The sequence below is a fragment of the Vitis riparia genome, chromosome 3 (genome assembly GCF_004353265.1).
Source record: "Vitis riparia cultivar Riparia Gloire de Montpellier isolate 1030 chromosome 3, EGFV_Vit.rip_1.0, whole genome shotgun sequence".
Lineage (NCBI taxonomy): Eukaryota > Viridiplantae > Streptophyta > Magnoliopsida > Vitales > Vitaceae > Vitis > Vitis riparia.
In genome coordinates this window covers 1,548,024-1,563,699 of record NC_048433.1, presented here as the reverse complement: position 1 = coordinate 1,563,699, position 15,676 = coordinate 1,548,024, and the positions used below count along the sequence as shown (strand labels likewise).

Below are 15,676 nucleotides of genomic sequence, written 5' to 3'. Positions count from 1 at the left end.
TTAACTAAGAGTGTGTTTGATAGTGATTTTAAAAAACGTTTCTAATATTGATAATACTTGAACGGTACAAGTTTTAAATATTAAAAATAATAAAAACACTTCCTAAAATCACTACCAAACGGTTTTTAATATTTATTCCTCAGTTTATTTAATTAAAAGCATCGTTGAAAACCTTGAAATTTAACCGTGGTTTTTTTTTTCCTCATATCGAGAAAAATACCTATCCCTCCACTAGTATATGGAACTTACCTTATATTAAATTATTAAAAGAATCTTTATCATCATCATATCACTGGGACTTACTCGTATTCATGTCTGTCTCCACCTCTTCATAATTTCAACAGTAATAATAACAATAATGATGATGATGATGATTATAGGAAATAATAATAATAAACTCACCCCTTTGCTTTATCCTCATCCCTGCGAAATCTACAAGTGTCTTGAGAGAGAGAGGGGGGAGAAAACGGAGAGAAGCAGAGGCAATGGAGCGGTTGATTTACTCCTATTCTCCAATCCCCTCCAAAGTCCGTCTAAAGCCCTTTTCTCCTCTCTCTCCTATCCCTTCACTTCCTCCATTCGACTCCTCAAGACTCTGTTTTTCTTCCTTCTCATGCACCCATCTCAAGCGCCTCAACGCCTCAACGCCCCATTCTTCTTTTCTCTGTTCTTTAGCGCCCTTGCTTGCATCATCCTCGTCTTCCTCGGCTTTCCAGGCTGAGTCACCCGACGAGTCGGTTTCCCCACCCAGTTCTCTCCCACAGATCGTAGCAGGAGCTTCCCAGCAGCGAAAGGTGTTGATTTCTATGCAATTCGTGTTTGGGTTCCTGAGTTTGGATTTAGGTTTTTAGTTTTAAATGTCAATTGACCTGCCGTTGCTTCAAATCCATGGATTTGTGGGTGTAAGTTCTGAAAGCAATGAACTTGGATTTGTAGGGTTATCTTAGCGTTTCCTCTTCTGGGTTTCTGTGAGATTTCTAAAAGATTTCAGGGTGATGATTAAATTTTTTGTTGTGATGTTCATCAGGCTTTTGAGAGGTTAGGCTCAAATGGGAACAAGTCAGAATCCACCCTAGGCCCTCAATAGTTATGAAAATTTAATTTGGAATCCCACCCACAACTTTGGTGCAGATAGAATTTTTAATTTTTCTTTCTGTTTTTCTCTGTGTTTTCCTCCACCCGATGTAGCATGATTTTAATATAAAGCAAAGGTTTTGTACAGAAAAGGCCCCAGTCGATGTGTTTCTTCTCCTAGTGTTTGGGTGGAAGAGTTTTGGTGTCTCATGTGTTGTAAGACTTGATTCTTGCTTATTAACCTGTGATGATTGTAAGAATAAGATATACATAATATTCTGAATCTCTGATTCAGAAGTAATCTACTTTTTGTTGTATGTTTGAGCTGCATCATATGATTATTTATTGCATCCTCTGGGTGGGGTTGTGGTGGGGAGGGAGAAGTAGAAGTGGGGAAGTTTGTGGTTGGGCGAGGACTTATGGTGTTGATGTGGGAAGAGATTCCCCATGGTGTGTTAGTTTGGAACAGATTTTCGCATCTAGGACACCGAAAAATGGAATCGATCTAGATGCTGTCCAGATGATTAGATATGTTTTGAAATGTCCAATAGGGAACTGCAAAAGGTTTCAGTTCAAAGAATTCTGAGTGCTTTGGTGATAGAATGCTTCTATTTGTTCTGGCTTCTACAGTGTTGAAGGCTTATCGTCATGATAAGAAGTTTTTGGAAATTTTCAATGGGAAACTATAAAAGGTTTCAGCTCAAAGGATTCTACTGTTTTGGAGAGAGAGTGATTATATTGATGTTCTCTTGCCTATGCAATGTTGGAGGGCACATCATTCTGATGAGAAGTGTTTCCGAAATATACAATTGCAAATTCTATATATTTTCGAAGTGAGAAATTAAAAGAGAAACATTCTTGGAAACAAAACCACCCCCCTCTCCCCACTTCTTACTCTTTCACATAAATACTTTGGCTGCCCTTATGATTCTGAAAGTACATTAAGCAACTAATAGGCTTGATATCCGTCTGATATGCGCTCATTTTGTTACAATGCTTTAGAATTCTTTGTAATTTAATGAGATCTGGTAGGTTATAACTTCTATGTCTCTCATAAGTAAAAATTGAGATCCAGGAGATAATGCCCAAACACTCTTTTCAACATAAATAAAAGCAATACATTTTAGGGCTCTTACATTTTAGCAAGAAATTGGCATGCTTTGTGCATGAGCCTAGTTGTAGAAGCATTGCCAGAGAAATGAGTTTGGCTTATTTGGATCAGGCCGTTACAAGAGTTTGAATAAAAGGTATTTATTTTTATTAGTTTTAATTAACAGCATTAAGTTTTGGTATTTGATGGTAGGGTATAAAAGGGGAGAGCAAGACAGGTCCTCTCTTGACTAGATGGTATGGGTTTTGATGACTTAAGTTGCCATTTTAGTTTTTGTCACCAAAAATCGAGCCATATTGATGGAGGACTGTAATAATGAGAGTGAGTTTAGTTTTCCTTTCAAAATATTAGGGCTGTAGGAAGCATTTTTAACGAACTAAAGGAGTGTGTTTGTAGTTTGCCAAATTGTGGTTGTGCTTACTGTTATCATTAGTATCTGTATTTACTGTGCCCTGGACCAAGGATTCATGACCTGGTGTTTTTTTCTCTTTCCCCTTTTTGTTTTTCCCATTTTCAAGTTGAAATTGATTTTAACTAGTGTGTTCATTCATCGTAACTTTCCCCAAAAAGTTGATGGTATCTGCACGCTGCTAGTTTGTTGGTGATTTCAACTTCTAAATGTTCGATTATACCATTCATTTTGACAGAACTAAGAAGAATGTTGATGTTCTTACCGTCTTAAAATGTTTCAGGCAGCAACTGCTGGGACAATAACACTACTCTCAGCTCTTACCATTCTCTTAATCCACCCAGTTCTTGCACAACCAGCTTTTGCAACTTTCCAAACTGCAGCCAAGACTGGGGGTCCAGCTGCTGCTACAGTAGGGGGACAACTCATCCGGACTGAATTACTAAGTAGTGCTTGGACTGGTTTCTTTGCTGGCTGCTTACACACACTATCAGGGCCTGATCACCTTGCTGCTTTGGCTCCACTCTCAGTTGGCCGTAGCCGCATGGAAAGTGCTGCAGTTGGAGCCCTTTGGGGCTGTGGCCATGATGCTGGTCAGATGATCTTTGGCCTGCTCTTTCTGCTGCTAAAGGACCGCCTCCACATTGAAGTCATCCGAACTTGGGGCACCAGAGTGGTTGGATTTACTCTACTTGTTATTGGAGCCATGGGAATCAGGGAGGCCTCAGAAGTCCCTACTCCATGCGTGGCTGTGGAGAATGGTGAGTGTGATGTTGGTACCTATGAGGCGCTAGAAAACCCTACAGCTAAGAAAAAGAAGATTGGATTTGCAACTTTCGCCACAGGGATCGTCCACGGCCTGCAACCTGATGCACTGATGATGGTCTTGCCTGCACTTGCATTGCCTTCCCGCTTGGCCGGTGCTGCATTTCTGGTAATGTTCTTACTAGGGACTGTAGTTGCAATGGCTAGTTATACTGTATTCATAGGCTCATGTAGTCAGGCTCTAAAAGAAAGGGTCCCTAGAATAACTGAGAAACTCACTTGGGCATCTTCCCTTATAGCAATTGCTCTTGGATTTGCTATTCTCATTAGCCAGTTTTTCGGGTTTAGCTTGTACTGATTCACATGACCATATTCAGGTTTAGCATGTTCTGAGTTTCCTCCAGTCCTATAGAAAGATCTTGAGAAGGCCCAATGAATTTGGTTACTATCAAAAATTCATCTTCATAGCATCGAATATTTATGAGAATCATCCTCCTTATCATTGAAGGTTGTAATCTCTGTAATTCCTTTATATTCAGATTGATATTCAGGTTGGATGAAGTGCCCCATTCTACAAATCAGTCCATTTTTCATTAATGGGGTCATTGAACCTCCGTAATCTTGATTAACACAACACTAAATGGAACTGCAGAATTGGTTTTCTCCATGATTGTTCCTTTTAACTCCATCAAGAAAATCAAGGGACATGTAAACACACCCTTGAATAAATTTCTGGTATTCGCAGCAGGCAGCTTTAGGAAGAAACTATATTGCTTTTTTGTCTGTAATTCTACCATTGTATTGTATCGCATATCATAAGTTTTTTTATACTTATATAGTGAAAAATAAGTATAAAAAATTTGTATTCGTGTTTAGAAAGTATAAAATATAGAGTAATATTTAACCAATTTTATGGAATATAGCAAGATGTAAAAAGTTAAATCATATCAAATCATATGAAAATATTGAATGTTATAACTTTGACAAGTTTAAATTAGATGTGACTTTAATATATAGTTTTATCACATAATTCGTAAAAATAAACTTTTTCAATTTTTAACCATGATTTTTAATTCTAAATTTTAACTAGACATATGCACTTATTATGTTGTTAATAGATATATATATATATATATTCACAATAATTTTTGTCCATGTTCAAACCATTCAAATAAAAAATTTCCTATATTTATTATAAAAATAAATTTATTTTAGCTTTTCCTATAAGATTATTTTACCTTTTTCTCTTTTTTATAATTAATTTTTAATCTTGCAATATATTTTAAACAATTAATGTAATAATTCTTTTATCCAAAACAATAATTTTTATAAAAAAAAAAAAAAAATTATAGCAAATGGTTGAAAATGCATACATCATTGTCTCGTAATATCGCGCATATGGATTACGATACATATCGATTTCCATAAAAATGTATCATAAGTTTTTAACAACAATGATCATAGCAAATGAAAGAGTTCAAAAATAACAAACAATGAATGTACAACATATTCACAACATCAATCAGCATCATCAGTATTATGACAGGCTAAAAAATGGAGGAAAAAACTAGAGAAAACTCTATCATCCAAGTGGGTATAGTCTTTTTTTTTACTTTCCTTCAGTTGAATGTTAAATGGAGAAGTTAGAAGGGTTTTCAATTTGCAACTTCAAACATGAAAATTTTAGCCTGAAAATGTGGGTACAAGAGGCTAAATCTGGTTAGTCCACCCCTCTTTGTCAACATACAAATGAGGCTTTGTAACTGAACATATAGACAGCCTTAGGGTTTCTGCTTTTTGTTGATGTCATAAAGCACACACACATCTGCTGCGGTCTTCATCTGAAATCACAACATGAATTCGAATCGGTCCAGATTAGATGAGGTCATTGAGATAAAAGCAAAAATAAAATAACTTGGTCACTCAAAATAATTCAAGAACATTGATCATACACAAAAACACAAATTAATCTCAGCCAATTTAAATACCATGCCACTCTTTTCTTTCTGACCAGATATGGGTAGAGAGGTTTTGTGTTTTTTCCTTTTTTTTTTTTTTACAGAAACGAAGAAGATTATATTAATAAAAGAACAAATACAGGGGAGAAAAAAGAGACAATAGAAAGAGAAAAAACCAAGGGAAGGATGAGAGGTCCTTCCTACACAAATACCAAGGAAAAACACCCAACAAAAACTCTAAAAACAAAGAAACCCCATCAATCTTCAAACTCTTGAAACGCAAGCCCCAATCCAATTGAGTTGTAGAATGCTTAGAGGAACTCCTCTAAAAGTTTTAGTACAAGAAGCCCATAGAGAATAATAAAACCAGATCAAATCCCAAACCATCTCTTCCGTTCTCCCTTTATCCTCAAAGATCCTATTATTTCTTTCTTGCCACACCATCCAAATCAAAGTAAGGCAAGCAATTTGCCAAAGTGTCTTGCCTCTTAATGAGTTCCCCAAGCCTTTAAAAGAAATAACCAACATGTCCTCAAGGCTCCTTGGAGGGACCCAAATCAAACCTACTAGATTGAACAACCTGTGCCAAAGTCCAATGGTAACGGGACAATGAAGAAAAAGGTGGTCAATCGACTCTCCATTTCCTTTGCAAAGAATGCACCATTGAGGACAGAGGGCTTTGTAGGGTCTTCTCAATTGCAACTTGTCATTAGTGTTTACCTTCCCATGTGCTACTAACCAAGCGAGGGCCTTAACCTTTGAAGGGACTTTTGAGCTCCATAAAAACTTGGCCGGAAGGAACATTAAAAGATTTGAAACTTTTGACAAGGCATAGAAAAAAGATTTCACTGAAAACGAGCCTGACGAAGACAAAGACCACGCTCTTGAGTCTGATGAAGAAGGGGAAAGAAGTACAGAATTAAGGGAGGCCATTAATCTCTGAAGGAGATCAATTTCTGAGTCCGTTAGATTGCGGCGAAAGTTAAAATTCCAAGACAATGGTAAGGAATTGCCAAGGACATTTGAGACAGTGAGATTTTTCACAGAAATAACTCTGTAGAGATCAGCAAATTGAGAACACAAAATTGAGAACACAAGGTTTTGTGTTTTTTTCTAGGTAGATATTTTTCTAAATCAAACATAGATAATAATGCTGTAGCTGTAATATGTAAAGGTGTTCAAATTCAATTAGAAATCCATGTGTGGAACAGCCTCATGGCACATCATAAGGGTGAGCCAGGCCACCTGAAATCAAGGATGAGCTCATAAAATTTTTAACCCTTTTCTATTGCACCTCCCTTGACATCTACCAGTCTTTCCTGCCTTAAAGAAAACACACACCTGACCCAACAGTCTAGGATCATGAAGGGAGAGAGGAAAATAGCCTTATCCAAGTTGTGGTCCTGCAGCACTAGTTTACCAAGAAACAATAATCAATCAAGATATGGCAGAAATGTGGTCCAATACAAGCGCAGTAATGAGACAAAGCTCCTATTTTCCCCATCAGGTTTGTGAACCATGAATCTAATTCAAGCCCAAGGATTAGAGTAGTTCCATATAACACACAAACTTTAAATTAGAGTCAATCAAATTATCTGATATAAGACTAATTAATACTTAAAGGCTTGAAAACAAATATGCCTCACCCTCTGCAAGATGCAAGTGAAACTTCCACTCTGACTCATCTCTATTAATGCAACCACCCCCTGGTACTAATCCTCTTCATCTCTATTATTACTCCAGGCATAACATGAGCCCCTGGATGAAACTTCTATTAGACCCCAAAGATTCAGCTGATCCCTAAATAAGTCCATTTTCCTTTTAATCCAGTTATCATAGATGGGGGTCACCTTACTAAAACCATCCACAAATAACAGTTCAGGTCTCTTTTTTTCCATGGGTAACTTCTATCTTAAATCACTTAGCTACCGGCCAGGCCTAGGGGACAATAGGCCTATGACACTTATTTGAAAGTAGATCCTAAAACCTAGTCCATTCTATACTAGCATGTGCTCCAAACATGGATGCCATAGATAAAAATACCATTGCTTACAAGCGATATATATCAACCAGCCTTATCGACACTACTATTTTAAGTAAACGTACTTGTGAATATTAGATATACAACATGAATAACTCAAACAACCATGCCGCTTTTTCCTTGTTAAGGAAAAATGGGGTAGAATAACACCTTTAAAAGATTAAAATATAGCCAACTCAACCAGCACTCCCGATAATTAAATTCCATTATCTTTAAACTCATATGGTGATATAAAATAACTGAAGGGTAGAGGTAAGATAACATGAAGTGAAAAGCACATGCTACACAATCCTTAGTCCAAAAAGCATTGTTTCTTAGCACCTTGCATCTCCAGCTTACCATATCTCAACCAAAACACGAGGTCACAAACCTTTTTGCTCCTTCCCAATCCAGCAAACCATGTTTTAATTTCTCATCAACTTCATGTTTGAGCAACATGTACAAAAATCTTTAAAAAATTTCTTATCAATATACCATTTGAATCCAGCATTGTTCCATTTGGTGATATTTTCTACATTCATATACAGATTTCAAACAAATTTTACATAATGTAAGTACATTAAATTAATAAATATGAGCACCATAAGCATATACAAACAAATCATTGATATTTACAAAGGGCATGCATTCACTAAATGTTTGGGTGAACAAAATTCAGGAAATGCATCCCATATTCACTGGCTTTGTAAGCTAGAAATGCTATTATGTTGCATTATGAGTGAGAAGGGAATCAATTGTTCCACAAGATCCAAAAGAATTGGATTGATACAAGTTATTATAGAAGTCATGAAGGTGTCAGGTGTTACCTGTATAACATTGACAGCCTGCTTGATTGCCCACCCAAACAGGACTGACAGGACTAAAGCAGACAGAAGAAAACTCTGTTTTGAAGCATGCAGTAAAACCTAAAAGGAAAGGACACAAAAGAAACCAAGATAACATACTGAAATTCTATCAACATTCAACCAAAAATGCAATGCTGTCAAAGAAAAGTAGGCTTACATCAATCACACTTTCACTATGGGGCTCTGCAATAAGAAATAGGATAATGTATAGCACCTGCAGGATCAATAGTCACAGTACAAGAAAAAAATCAGTGGTTACTTGAAAGAATTATCTTAAGTAAACAGATGCAAAAGGGAAAAAAAAATGCAATACCTCACATGCCACACAACAGAAAGCCATAAACATTCGGTTTCCATAGTACAACTTGAAAAGCCAACTACTGCTGTCTTTTACATCTTTATGACTAGCCTTCCCTAACAAGAAAGTACTGCAAGGAGAAATGTCAAAATAGTTTAAAGTTTAAACATTAAAGATTAAACAGAAGTTTTACCCAACCTAAACATCTCAGGAAGCATTAAAAACTCATGTTAAGGATCAAACCCCCCACATCCATTCAGGCAAATCCAGAAAGTGCGGAATTGAAATAAATAAAATACCTGTACATTTGCAGCCAATGGCTGGCAATATCCAAGGCAAGCAATGACAAGAAAACTAAGCCAGGCCTGGACAAAGATCCTATTAAAATGCTCAGATATGAATCCATACAAATCCAAATCAATTATCTTAAAAAATCAAGAATAAAGTAAATCCCACCTATATTGTTGGGAGAGGATTACCAGTAGACAAGCAGTGCTAATCCTGGAATACAGAACATATCAATTAAGATGGCAACATAACCATAATGGAGTGGTGCAGAGTTCAAGTGAACAACTATAACCAAAAAGCATAAAAGAGATTAACCAGACAAATAATATTAAATGAAAACTTAATGTTTGCATATGTTCATGTTCATGAGTATATGTATGAGACAGAGTTTCAAAGAAGATCACCTGTCTGTTACCATGTCCAAAACAGCTCCAAAGGTTGAAACTGAACCAGGAAAGTGAAAATTGAATTAATGCTACACACCAAAAGTAATTGTTCATACGTAATTAATTACTCACTCTTATGAAATAGATTTAAGATCATTAAAATGAACAAGCCACCAACAAAACCCATATATCAAACAAGATACAGAAAAAAAGCAACGCCATTTCAGCACTATGTAGATTTAAGGGTTCTAAAATGAAAAGGTCTCTACCAAGCAATATGCTGAAATCCTTCAAGTTGAAGTTTTTGCCTTTGTAGTATAGCAGAGATCTATGAAAAAGAAAAGCTTTTAGTTCAATTTGATGTTCTTCTGTAGCAAGCTCAATACACCCATGATGGGCAAAAAGAGTATAAATCAAGATTGAAAAAATATGACATCCCAATGGCACTATTGATAAAACAGAAGATAGAAGTCCTGCTTGGTCAAGTTTCAATGAAGCTATTAGTTCTTATGATGACTTTTGACATTGAAACCGAGAATAATGCAGTGTCCTAACAGGCAAGACTTCTCTAGGACTTAGGCCCTCTTCTTCATAGACTTTCAACTCTAATTATTATCTCCAAAAGATGTTTATGAGCATCTTGGAAAAACTAAGAGCCTGTTTGGTTCTTGTTTTCAAAAACTATTTTTTGTTCTTGAAAACAAAAAACAACAAAAAACTTGTTTGGAGAAGGGGGTGTGTTTTTGTTTTTTGTGTTTTTTATGTTCTCAAAAACTACTTTTTTGAGAACAATAAAAAAATGTTTTCATTGTTTTTTCACTATTCAAATAATAGGTTGTTTTTCATGTTTTCTTTTCCTTCTTTTGTGTTTTCTTAACTGTTTTTTGTGTTTTCACAAAGATGAGCTCCATCCAATCACCACATCCCCCACCCACAAACCCTTTCTTCTTCTTTAAATTATTGAAATTAATATACTTACACATGGTCTAAGTAAAGTCATCATTTGTTTAAGAAAATTATAATTGAGGTAAAAATTTCAAAATGGAATAATTTTTTTTTAATTTAACTGAATTGTGCATATGAAAATTATTTATATATTTATAATATCAAGTTAGTGGAAGAAAACACTTTATTAATTAAAAAAAATAACTTTTAAACATGATTTTTATTTTACTTATTCTAAAAAACATTTTTATTAACTCAACCAAACATGTTTTTTTTTGTTTTTGAGAACAAAAAATGTTTTTCAAAATTCAGTCCCAAATACAATTTTTTTTTCTGAAAACACAAAAAATTGTTCTCCCAAACTGTTTTCCAGAATAGTTTTCAAAAACAGCAACCAAACATGTCATAAGCTATTGCTGAGTGGGTTTTTTTCTTCAGTACTATTTACTTTGTGATATGCATCAGTCAACCCTAGAAACCATTTCTAGTCGTTCCGAAACACAAAAAATAGTAATTCCAATCTGCCAAACACAACCAAACTGAGGCATTCAAGTTATGAAAATCAATCACATAAGACCATTTGATTGAAAATCGGTACCTTGATTGAATTTGCGAGCACACCAGCCATCAATCCCATCACACACAAAGCTGAAACCACACTTCCACTCAATCAATACACCCAATCCAACACACCCCCACAACCGAAAAACCCCAGAATGAAATCATACTAAAAAAACCACCAAATCTCACCTGAGAAAATACAGAACAGAGAAAAGCTTTTTGTTGCTAAAGCACAGGGCAAAGGCAACAACATTCATGAGAACTCTTATGTACCCTGAAACCCAATACAAATAAACTTAAAAACCCCATTGAAAACCACCATTTTTAGCCAAAAATTATAAAAATAAACAAAGAGTGGCAGAAAACACACCAATAATATTGGGAATGTAAAGATAAACTGTCAATTTTCTGAGTTTGGGGTCTTTTGCCATCTGGGATATTGGGGAGAGATCTGAGAGAGAGCAAAACCCTTGAGTTGAAGATTGATTACAGTTGCTCCCTGGGCTCTGAGTGGTTTCTTCGATGCCTCTTTTGCCTTCAAAGCCTTCCTTATTGTACAACGAAAGCCAGCGAAGCTTGTAATATTCTTTTCTTGTTTTGGGCATGACCATGCGATAATATTTCTGTATTATATTCGAAAAAAAATCATAGAATATTTCATTTTTACAAAAGTGATTTGAAACTTTTTATTTTATTTTATTTTTTTCTTTACTTTTAGACGATAAAGAAGACAAATGTTCATTAGCGGATAAGCTTTGAATAAGTTAGGGTCGAATTTATAATTTTTTATTTTTGTTGGGATGATTTTTTTATTTTTTATTCCAAAAATATGAAGCCATAGCCTATGTTATAATTTTTAAAATAATATTATATAAAAATAAATGTTCTATGAAAACTAATAATTTTTTATTTTTATATTAAATTATTTCAATGAATTTCGTCATGTAGAAATAAAAGCTTTTATTTCGTGATAAATTAATCGAAGCCAAGGATGTAAGTAAAACCGAAAGAACCGACAAATTAATTTAAACCAAATAAAATTGATCATATTGGTTCAATTTTTAACATGGTTTATTGAATCTAAAAATTTTGAAAACCGATTTTCTCGTTTTAGTTTTTGATTTTTTTATTTTATAATCAATAAAAATTGAACCAAACTAATATTATTTGATATTTAATAAATCATTTTGATATTATTGTCAAATTAAATTTAAATGTATTTAATATATTTTTAATATCAAATCAAATTGGTTTCAATTAATTTTAACAACAAATTAAACTTAATGTCTAATATAAACTCAAATTATGAGCTTTGAGTGCAAAACAAATACAAATTTAACGGGGTTGAGGACTAAAAAGGGTCATTAAATTGGGTTGAAACCGATTCATAAAAATTAAATCAAAGTAACCTTAAAAGGCTTAGTTTGGTTTGGTTTTTCACTCCAAATTTTTATTATATATAAAACCGATTATATTAATTTAGCTCATTTGTTACTATAAAATCGATCGAACAGAGCCTATTTACACCCCTAATTCAAACAAGGCCTAATTATAATTTTTAGTCCGACTAAAGTTTTTTACTGCAGAATTTTAGATTTAGTTTCTCGTTTTATACATTGAATTGTAACAATTTTAAAACAAATTTATTTAATAATGTACTTTCTTAGGGACAAGTATGGGCCATGAGCCCTTAAGGGGGGGTCAATAATGGGCTGGCTCAATCTTTCCATGGCTATGGGCTCCCAATTTGGACCAAATGAACAAGCATGGTGTATGACTGGTTTTGGATCAGAAATTATGAATTTGATAAGGCATTGGGCCTTACTTGAGCCCAAATTAAGATTTAGAAGTTTTAGGGCCACAATTTAGACAGGTCACAACCCATGCTAGGCCCTACGATCTTATGAGGTTTTCACGGGTTAAGGGTCATTGAAAATTCAATTTTGGAAATTTAACGGTTCATTTTTTTTAACCTTATTTTGAAAAAAATACCTTCATTGTTTTATTATAAAATAATGATTTCTTTTAAAATATATTGTAAATACTTGAAATAATTAAAGACATTTATATAAGAAATAAGTTAGCATTCAAATAAAAATATGGGATGTGATAATTTCATAAATTCAAGGACTATCATTTTTAACCAATTAATTATATAAAAAAATAAAATATTTATTTTAGAGTTATAAAATATAAATCATATTATAAAATAAAATTTCAAATATATATATATCAAAGCTATTTATTAATTTAATATAAATGATAATGCTAAATTCAAGTTTCCACATTTAAAAATGTTTTAATAATTAAATAAAAAGGATAAATTTATTAATATAATACAATTATAAAAGAAAAAAGTTATACTTTTTTCAACATCCTTTTTATATTTCTCATATTTTAAATAAAATAAATAAAACTATAATTTAAAAATAAATAATAATAATAATTATAATAAGGGTATATTTTTTTCATAATAAATATAGCCTAAAAGCAAGATGTGAAAAGAATACCTTATGAAATGATTAAAAATCCCGATTAATTGTTTCACTAATCAATTTTCTTATATAAAAAACCATGAATAAAAAACCATGAATACTAAGGCTATGTTTGGTTCCCATAAAATTTGAAGGAAAATAAGAGAAAGAAAATATAAAGGAAAAGTAAAAGGAAAGAAAAAGTGAAGAAAAATAAAAATAAATTAAAAGTTGATAAATTATTTTATTTGTTACTTTAAACTCATTTTATTTATTTTAACTTATCAATATAAATATTAAATAATTTAAAAATACATTAATTTTTAATTAATTTTAATTATATTTGATTTTTTTTTTCATAGACAACCAAATACGATAAAATCAGTTTTTTTTTTTGCAATTTCTTATTTTCTTCGTATTTTCCGTGACCAAACATAATCTAATTAATATCCAAAAGAAAAAAAAGAAGTCAATGATTTGTGTTTGGAACAGAAGCCCTGGGAACATGGGGAAGATGGTTGGAAGCTGAGGTGGAGAAGAAGAAACAACAGAATGCTTACATGTAAGCAAGAAAAAAAAATCCCAGAATCCCAGGAGCACTACCTCACAAAACGATTGCTACAAGACACTGAAAACCAGAATCAGAATAATCCCCATCCCAATCCCTCTCCCTTGAACTTTCATTTTCTTTTCTTTTCTTTTCTTTCTCGTTTACAGCAAATTACGGCCGATATCTTTTAAGAGATATTGGACCCACATGCCACATTCGTATCAAAATAAAAAGATTGAAGAGGAGAATGAGAAAGACTGAAAGAGAAAGAGAGAGGCACGTTGGAGCAGAGCTTGGAGAAAGAAAAGAAAAGAAAAGAAACGAAAAGAAAAGAAAAGGAAAGAGATGATAGTGTGTAAGGACAGTTGCAGAGCAGGCGCGATATCAGGAGGACTTATTGCTCATGGACCCAATTCTACTCTCCTCTTTTCCTCCTCCACTTTTTCCTTCTTCTCATCACTACCAGTTATAATAAAAATAATTTTTCATATTTACCTCTAAAATGATCATGAATTTTATTAGTCAATTCCATTGCTTGGTTATTAAAGGAAATTCTTATCTAATTTTTTTAATAATTAATTTTACCCATTTTAACAATAAATAAAATAAAAAGGATATATTGAATTCATAACTGATAAGTACGACCTAATCAAAATTTGAACTTTAACAAGTAGGGAAAAAAAAAACATAATTTATGAAATGATCCTAAATTTAAATTAAATTTATAGAAATATTATCTTAGTTTAAAATTTTAAAATCTTGATTAATTTAACTATTTAATTTTAATAATAACATATTTATGATATAAAAATAAAAATAATATTTTTAATCTTTGTAATAAACTATATAAAAGTTTATTTTTGTTCATTATTTATTTTATTAACTATATGATATTTATAATTAAAAATATAGTTTTAATTTTTATATTTTTAAATAAAAATATTAATAAATTTATATAAGTTAAATGGTTCTTCATAATAAGTGTGAAAATGATTGATTAGGTTAAGAAAAATACACTAGAGGGAAGGTGAATTGGGTGATAATTTTTTTTTGAAAATATTTGCCCAAAAGCCAAAAAACAAGTTATTAACAAGCTAGATAATAGCAAAGTAAGAAAAATGGACAAGATATGTGCATACTTCTTTTATAGTGGTTTGATAATTCACCAACTTAAATTCTTCTCAAGATCCTATTCGAATTAGGGTTCCATTGTCAAAACTTTCAATAGAAACCTTCAAGTTTTACAATTAGATTAATCCGCTCCAATCCGCATTACAATCTCTTAAAGTATTCCATCAACTTGATGTCCCTTGGCTCAAAGTAAATAAGTAATGAAGGCTTCAATACTTCCAATCCTAGAACAAATATAATTCATAATACAAGGGAAACTATGATGGATTTTGAGATGCCCTCAAGAATGTGCAAATTCGAATCAATGCACTTTTAATAAGAAGCTTTGAAAGTGAGAAGATAGATTTTTTTCAATTTAGTGTATGTGTTCACTTCTTAATAAATATAGTAGGGCTCTTGATTTGTAGAAAACAAATTTGAACACCCAAAAACACATAAAGTACTTTCAATCGATCGAGCTTTAGTTCGATTGATTAACTAACTGATTACGACATTTATTGTTTGTAGGAGACCATTGGTGTTTTTGAGATTTCATCGATCCTTGACCAATCAAGCTAAAACTTCTGTTGACAACACACTAGCTACTAGAAGAGAAAAGAGAAAAATGTGCACCCTCAATTGATCCTTGTCCAGTTGAGCCCAATTAGTCGAGCGATTGCACATAAAAGTGCATACAAACTTTTAGTTTGAGGTTCCAACTTTCTAACAACTTGTGTAATCCCTTTTTAAAATATTTTAAGTTAGTTTGTAAAGAATTTCATTCAAGATTTTGAATAAAAACAAAAATTTATCCAATTTCATGATAGAACATCATTTTTAAACTTAAGTATGAATGAATAA

At 32.8% G+C, this 15,676-nt stretch overlaps 2 protein-coding genes across 2 annotated transcripts; one reads left to right on the top strand and one right to left on the bottom strand.

Annotated features, from left to right (window-relative positions):
- The first annotated feature begins 433 nt into the window (after nt 1-433).
- LOC117911530 lies at nt 434-3,937 on the top strand. The gene is made up of 2 exons (XM_034825939.1): nt 434-794; nt 2,878-3,937. The coding sequence occupies exons 1-2, from the start codon at nt 486-488 to the stop codon at nt 3,715-3,717; spliced, it is 1,149 nt and encodes a 382-aa protein (XP_034681830.1). The 5' UTR covers nt 434-485; the 3' UTR covers nt 3,718-3,937.
- Nucleotides 3,938-4,817: 880 nt separating this feature from the next.
- LOC117909633 (CDP-diacylglycerol--inositol 3-phosphatidyltransferase 1) lies at nt 4,818-11,274 on the bottom strand. The gene is made up of 10 exons (XM_034823721.1): nt 11,052-11,274; nt 10,871-10,955; nt 10,719-10,768; nt 9,194-9,233; nt 8,958-9,002; nt 8,801-8,866; nt 8,517-8,631; nt 8,361-8,417; nt 8,165-8,263; nt 4,818-5,200 (listed from the first exon to the last, which is right to left on the bottom strand). The coding sequence occupies exons 1-10, from the start codon at nt 11,110-11,112 to the stop codon at nt 5,141-5,143; spliced, it is 678 nt and encodes a 225-aa protein (XP_034679612.1). The 5' UTR covers nt 11,113-11,274; the 3' UTR covers nt 4,818-5,140.
- Between the last annotated feature and the right edge of the window lie 4,402 nt (nt 11,275-15,676).

Bases quoted from the DNA above. Each gene is read 5' to 3' on its own strand.
- LOC117911530 (XM_034825939.1), top strand. From the start codon at position 486: ATGGAGCGGTTGATTTACTCCTATTCTCCAATCCCCTCCAAAGTCCGT. The intron at 795-2,877 runs GTGTTGATTTCT...AAAATGTTTCAG, and splicing joins GAGCTTCCCAGCAGCGAAAG to GCAGCAACTGCTGGGACAAT.
- LOC117909633 (XM_034823721.1), bottom strand. From the start codon at position 11,112: ATGGCAAAAGACCCCAAACTCAGAAAATTGACAGTTTATCTTTACATT. The intron at 10,769-10,870 runs GTGAGATTTGGT...GTGTGGTTTCAG, and splicing joins TCTGTTCTGTATTTTCTCAG to CTTTGTGTGTGATGGGATTG. The intron at 8,632-8,800 runs GTATTTTATTTA...TTCTCCTTGCAG, and splicing joins CATTGGCTGCAAATGTACAG to TACTTTCTTGTTAGGGAAGG.